Source organism: Ascaphus truei, chromosome 8, assembly GCF_040206685.1.
Source record: "Ascaphus truei isolate aAscTru1 chromosome 8, aAscTru1.hap1, whole genome shotgun sequence".
Lineage (NCBI taxonomy): Eukaryota > Metazoa > Chordata > Amphibia > Anura > Ascaphidae > Ascaphus > Ascaphus truei.
In genome coordinates, this window is record NC_134490.1 from 69,091,892 (window position 1) to 69,098,818 (window position 6,927).

Here is a 6,927-nt window from a genome sequence, read left to right on the forward strand (position 1 = left end):
TCAAATCAAGATCTGGATCGAGTTTCAAGGTGTCCCAATGCTTATGGACTATCCGAATCTGATTGGCCTGTCCATTGAGTTGTGTAATAAACAATGGATTAACAAATTCATTTTTTTTTTTCTTCTACGACAGACGGGAAAGATCTTGTATGTGAGACTAGCTTATTGAAAAGCTGAATGAATATTATCCTGATCATAACCTCTTGATCTAAATCTCGCACTAAGGTCTTTAGACTGTTCCAAAAATGAACAGTCATCCGAACATAGTCTTCTGTAGCAAAGAAATTGTCCCATAGGGATCCCACGAATAAGGGTTTTAGGGTGACTACTCCTGGCATGGAGAAACGAATTTCTAGAATGTTTTTTTCTTAAAAATATGTCTATTGAGTTATCCAGATAAACATAGAACATCACATCAAGAAAATTAATATGATGGACATCAGTTTCTAAAGTAAATTTTTTAAATTTACATAATTAGTATTTAAAGTGTCAAAGTGTTTAATGTCCACCATCCCATATGAAAATTAAATAATCTATATAACGTTTATAGAAAATATGGTGACGGAAACAGTTAGTGCTGGCATAAATGTGAGTAAGTTCCCATAAAGAGATTAGCATAAGAGTGGGCAAAGGAAGTCCCCATAGCAGTGCCTTTTAATTTGAAGTATAAAACTGCATCAAACAAGAAATAGTTGGGAGTGAGTAAAAACGAAATGCAATCTGTGATAAAGGTGCTCTGTGCAATAGATAATAAAGATTGTTGAAAATGTTGAATAGCTAGAAGACCGTAATTATGTGCGATAAGTCTACAGTGATGTGACGTCCATGGTGACCCAACGATAACTTTTTGTTCCAGACAACTCCTTCCATAGCCAGCAGAAGATCTGTTGTGTGACGAATATATGGTGGTAGAGCATGAACAAGTGGTTGTGAAAACCTATCCACATACTGTGTAACACCATCTCACAAAGATCCAATACTCGACACGATGGGCCTTACCGGAGGATTGTCGAGAGATTTATGGATCTTTGGGAGATGGTGTAACAACGGTATAATGGGGTGTAGGCAATTCAAATAATGAAACTCGTTTAGCACATACAAAGTATTGCCAAGTTCGAACAAATCTTGAAGATCTTTCAGAAATATACTGGTAGGGTCACTCCTCAACTTGGTATTAAAGCATTTAAATTAAATGCCGGGGGACCGCGCAAGGCCTCTATAACACTCTTGCCTTCCAGCGACGCGTCACATTACCATGGCAACGTGCCGTCACATGATTGCGCGTCATTTGACGCAGAGTAGGGGGGGGGCACAAGGCGCTGAGGAGAGCAGGCAGGGTTGCGCATGGGGAAAAGTTTGCGCGCCCCTGCATTAGCGTTTTAGCAGTAGATTAACAGAGGAAAGGGTGGATCTTGGCAATGTTACGGAGGAAAAAGCCAAATTTTAGCCAAGGGAGGAGGCAATGTGCTTTGGCGACAGGATAGTTGATAGTACCGTTTACTGTGATAGAAAAAGGGGATGATATGCCAGCTTTAGGGGAAAATATGAGGCTCTGTTTTTAGACACTAGTTTTAAGGCAGGAGAGCACCATCCATGTGGATATAGCCAGGTGGCATTCAGAGACTTGGGACTGAATTGCAGGTGTGAGGGTAGGGGTGAATAATAAATATCTGCATAGAGCAGGCCTGCACAACTCCAGTCCTCGAGGGCCGCAAACAGGCCAGGTTTTCATGATATCCCTACTTCAGCACAGCTGGCTCAATTAGTTGCTCAGTCACACTGAGACACTAATTGAGCCAGTTGTGCTGAAGTAGGGATATCATGAAAACCTGGCCTGTTTGCGGCCCTCGAGGACTGGAGTTGTGCAGGCTTGGCATAGAGAATACCGAAGGCCAAAAGAGTTAATGACGTCCCCCAGTGATAGTGGAGAGATCTACATCCTGAGGTATACCAAGGGACAGATCAACAGGAGACGAAGACATGTCCGCAACAGAGACTGAAAATGTGTGATGGGAGAGGTATGATGAGAACCAGAATAGAGCTTTGTTGCAGATACCAAGAGTTTAGAATATTGAGTGATCAATAGTATTGAAGGCTGCAGAGTCCCATGGTTATTTCTTCCTACTTATCCTACTCTATCTTTCTGCTCCCTTTGATACTGTTGTTTGTTGTCTTCTTCATATTCGACTTAAATGTTATCAGGAAATGCACCTTGAGAGGTAATTTTTGTTTAAAGTGCATGTGTAATAATGCGACAAATGTCAAACCTCTATTCCTGGCAAGAAAATTGGGACAGTTCCAGCACTGCCATAAAACTGATGCCAGATCAAAGGCTGCTGCTGGGGATCATTGCTGTAAAGCGTTCTGACCAATGTGATTGTTACACCACCATGTGAGCCTAAAGGAGATTTCATTTTTTACTTTTTATTATTTGAAATAAATATAAAGAGAACATAAGGTCTATCTTAAAGGAGCAATCCAAGCAATTTCCTACATGTGGGTTATATATCTGTCTGTCTCTGTCTCTGTCTGTCTGTGTCTCTGTCTCTCTGTCTGTGTCTGTCTCTCTGTGTCTGTGTCTGTGTCTGTCTCTCTGTCTGTGTCTGTCTCTGTGTCTGTGTCTGTCTGTGTCTGTGTCTGTGTCTGTCTCTCTCCTCTCTCGCTCGCTCGCTCGCTCTCTCTCTCGCTCTCTCTCTCCCGCGCTCTCCCCCAGGCATTTAAATTAAATCCGGTGGACCGTGGGAGGCCTCAATAACACACTTACCCGGCGGCAAATGACGCTGTGGGGTCACATGACCGGGGGGGGGGGAGGCGCCGAGGAGAGCAGGCAGGGGTGCGCAAGGGGAAAAGTTTGCACACCCCTGATTGGCTAATACAAATTTTTTAATTTAAATTTTTTTTTTTTTTTTTTTAAACACACTGAGCATCCTTTGCTTTCTAGAGCAGGTTTTAGCTCACCTCCCCAGCAGTGCAAGATCTGTGTAACACTTTCCTGTTTGATCATTTGTTGCCAATATTCCCAGCAGTTTGAGCTGAAACTGTAACAATAGATAAGGTTGCCTTCATAATATAAGAATACATTGTTGCTGATGAGTTACACTGACTGAAGGATTGATTTGAAACTGAAAGGCAGCCATTTAGTAAACCCTGAGAATCAGTGTTTTGCTCATTAATCACGGGAGAATGAATCGATCGGCAACTTGGGTAATTCGTTATCATATATTAAAACAAAAAAAATTGATTTTAAAATGAGAAAAATGAAGCTGCTTGGATTGCCTCTTTATCTTTTATATTCCTTTCCCCTGCATTACCTTTCTTTTGTAACCCTTCAGTGGGATTTATGTATTAAATGGGAGGGATGTTTAAATATTTATTATGCGACTTCACAATTACAACAGACAGAGAAGCCCAATGCTACATCCAACATGACAAAAATACACTGTAAAATACTTATATATTCTCTTGAAAAAGGGTCATTTAGTTTAACCCTTTGGCCAAAGCGTTGTAAGCTTGCGAGCCACGACAAGGCAGACACCTGTTCGTGTTAGGACTTGCGAACAGGTGTCTGCCTTGTCGTGGCTCGCAAGCTTACAATGCTTTGGGGTTAAACTAAATGACCCTTTTTCAAGAGAATATATAAGTATTTTACTGTGTATTTTTGTCACGTTGGATGTAGCATTGGGCTTCTCTGTCGTCTCTTGTTGACACTGATCTACATATATATTTTGCGGGGGCTCAGGGGTTCCCAAAAAGAGCTTGCTGGGGTTTTGTGTTTTGCGACTTCACAATTAACAGCTATTCACTCTATTATAAGCAAGCACTTTAAAAGTTGCCCTGCTGGACTGTCTGTGTATTGATAAAGGCTCTGAGGTGATGCGTGGGAACCTAGCTGACTTGTCCCTTCAGACCCCTCGTCGCACTTCCAGTCCTTGCGTTTCAGCAGGGTGCATTCCTATGATGAGCATCGCAGTCTCCTTCCCTTAGTGCGTTTCACAAATGTAGTTATGTCTGGAGCAGCACCTAAACGTTGGTGCAATAAATATTACTTTATTAAAGATGGTATTGCCTGGCATATCACTCATGTATATGCACAGACAACCCACTGAGCTGGTAGCACCCAAGTAGACTGTAATCATTTATATGGTCCCAACACCACTGTCCAACATATACAATTTACCCGATCGTGTGAGGCCTGTTCAAATACGTTTGACATTGTTTAAAATAGTATCCAATACCTATGTATGGTATGTGTGTTATAAATAAACCCAAATGAGGATGCTGAATGTTGGTAAAATAGCTTTTTGGTTTCCTATGTTCATTCCAGAAGCTTAATAGGCATATGAGACTACTACTAGTACAGTTCTATGCTATTAAATATCTATATCCTCTTTCTCTCTTTTTTTGTCTTTTTTTTTCCTCTTCTCCCCCCCCCCCCCCCCCCCCTTTCCTTTTTAAGGAGTCGTAAAGATAGTTTGGAGAGTGACAGTTCTGCAGCCATTATTCCTCACGAGTTAATACGCACAAGACAGCTGGAGAGCGTTCACCTGAAGTTTAACCAGGAGTCTGGAGCGCTGATCCCACTTTGTTTAAGGTGAGTCTATTCTGTGTTGATGGTGAGATCTATCTGCCCTTTACCAGTTTGCTGTATGCAGACTGCACTGCACATGTGTGTGCTTCACAACTATGTGAACTGAGCATGAACGAGCGAAGTTAGTGGAACAGATGTGTGGGGCAACATTGCCGAGCGGGGAAAATAATTATGGAAACCATAAATATGACTGATCTAAATTCCACCGTGGGGGGGGGGGGGGGTTAAAGCAGTTCAGTCCAGTCCAAAGTGTAATATATTATAGCTCGTGGTAATAAATACAAATCTGATGCACTCATGGGTTCCTATGCATTATTGCAGGGAAGCATCACGCAGGATAAAGGCTACTTGCCGCGTTCCCAAGCAGACGTCCCATCACTCATTAACCCCATGAGAACCGGTGACAGAAATAAAACCCCGCCTATCACTAATCAGACGAGCCATAACACAGTAACTCGTCAATGCATCGAGTGTTGTATTTATTACTACCCTAACAATCATGCTACAATCTTTCCGTTTTCTATGCCAAATCTCAAGTGGGGCGCTCCTTTGAGAAGCGACACGGGAGGACAAACCTTTAAAGTATTTGGAACTTGATAAATTAATTGTTTACTCTCCCACCTTTTTAAGACTAGTATTTGTAAGCAAATGTATTCTGTACCACTGCGCAAAATTTGAGTTTTACACTTCTTATATAATTTTTTTTAAATACAGCATTGTGTAGAATCCATCTACGTTTCTCATTTTGTTTAATAGTATCCTACGTATATAACCCCACACAACCCCTGCAAGCGCAGAAGCCAAACCCATCACACCATATATATTTGTCAAGAGGAGTGTTGCTAGGATTGTGACCTAAATGTAAACAAGACAAAAATCCCCAGTGCTACATCCAATACGACAAATTCTATAGTTAAATATTTATCTGTTTTCCTTCTTATAAGCTAAGGTCATTTAATGCAATTCTTTGGTAAAAGTATTTTTAAGCCTGCATCCAAGTCACGGTGTGGTCCTTCTGCATTTATCTACCTTTTTTATATTTGACATTAGATAACCAAAGTGTCTTATTATTTTTTTTTGCGCTCCAGAAAACCCACATTTTTTTTCTATGTAAAATGCTGAGAAAGCATGAATGATTTATGGGTATGACGTGGAACATGAGCATCTTGCTTTCAAAATGTAGGTTAAAAATGAAACCGTCCATGGAGCTTGCTGAAACTTCCTTAATCCTCCTCCTGGTGGTGCTTGTTCGTGTAATATCAAACCTGGAGATATTCTGACCCAAAGGAATGCACGTTTCCAGAGTGTCATCGCTTGTGTTTCCTAAGGCAGGGGTGTTCAGCTCCAGTCCTCAAGACATCGCCCCCACAACAGGTCTCGGGTTTTCAGGATATCCCTGCTTCAGCACAGTGGCTCAATCAGATGCTCAGTCTTCAACTGCGCCACTTATTGAGCCACCTGTGCTGAAGCTGGGATATCCTGAAAACCTGACCTGTTGGGGTGGGGGTCTTGAGGACTGGCGCTGAAACTCTGTTGTAAGGGACAAAGGCCCAAGCAATTTTAAGTTGTAGCCTTCAGTAGACATCTGTATTATGCTACAGCCTTTTCTTTGTTGCTGCCTCAACCCAAGAAGCAGCATTTTTACCAGTTGGTTTTAACCATGAGTGCGGTTATTAAATAAATGTTGAGTGGTAATCTCTTTATGCAACATCATTATTACGTTTGTAGTTTTGTTACTGGTTATAAACAGGTAAGCTCACACCTGCCACTTCTATAAACAGGAAGAAGTAAATGGGAGAGCTATTTAATTTCTCGTTTGAATAGGACCTTCGTAAGTAACTTCACGTATTCAAAGAAAATCGAGCGTTTGTTGCTTCAATTGACCTTCAATTTTGTATCTCCTCCTAGGGGTAGACTATTACATGGACGGCACTTTACGTACAAAAGTATTACCGGAGACACTGCAATCACATTTGTGTCTACTGGAGTAGAAGGGGCTTTTGCTACAGAGGAACACCCATATGCAGCACACGGCCCCTGGTTGCAAGTAAGAAGAGTGCTTTCTGTTCTCTCTTTATTTTTATTTTTTTCCGCTATCTATGCAAAAGAAAACTGAATCGTTTTCGCTGCTGTTCATTATTAAACACTAAACCGTGTTCCAAGCACTCTGTTTGCAGCAATGGTTTGTAATATAATGGTTTGTAATGTAAGATAAGGTTTGATATTTACACTTGTTATGCACACCATAAATAGTTCTTGTCATCAAGAAATAACAGATTATTATTAGGTGATTATCTTACAGCAGCAGTCTTGGCGGCAAACTATTTTTTTTTAAAAGT

At 41.1% G+C, this 6,927-nt stretch overlaps 1 protein-coding gene across 1 annotated transcript in view; it reads left to right on the forward strand.

Annotated features, from left to right (window-relative positions):
- Positions 1 to 6,704, forward strand: part of SUFU (SUFU negative regulator of hedgehog signaling) — a 50,214-nt gene extending 43,510 nt beyond the window's left edge. Inside the window, exons 9-10 of the mRNA XM_075613054.1 lie at positions 4,457 to 4,591; positions 6,497 to 6,704. Coding sequence (XP_075469169.1) covers positions 4,457 to 4,591; positions 6,497 to 6,704 — 343 coding nt within the window. The remainder of the gene's footprint in view (positions 1 to 4,456; positions 4,592 to 6,496) is intronic.
- The last annotated feature ends 223 nt before the right edge of the window (positions 6,705 to 6,927 follow it).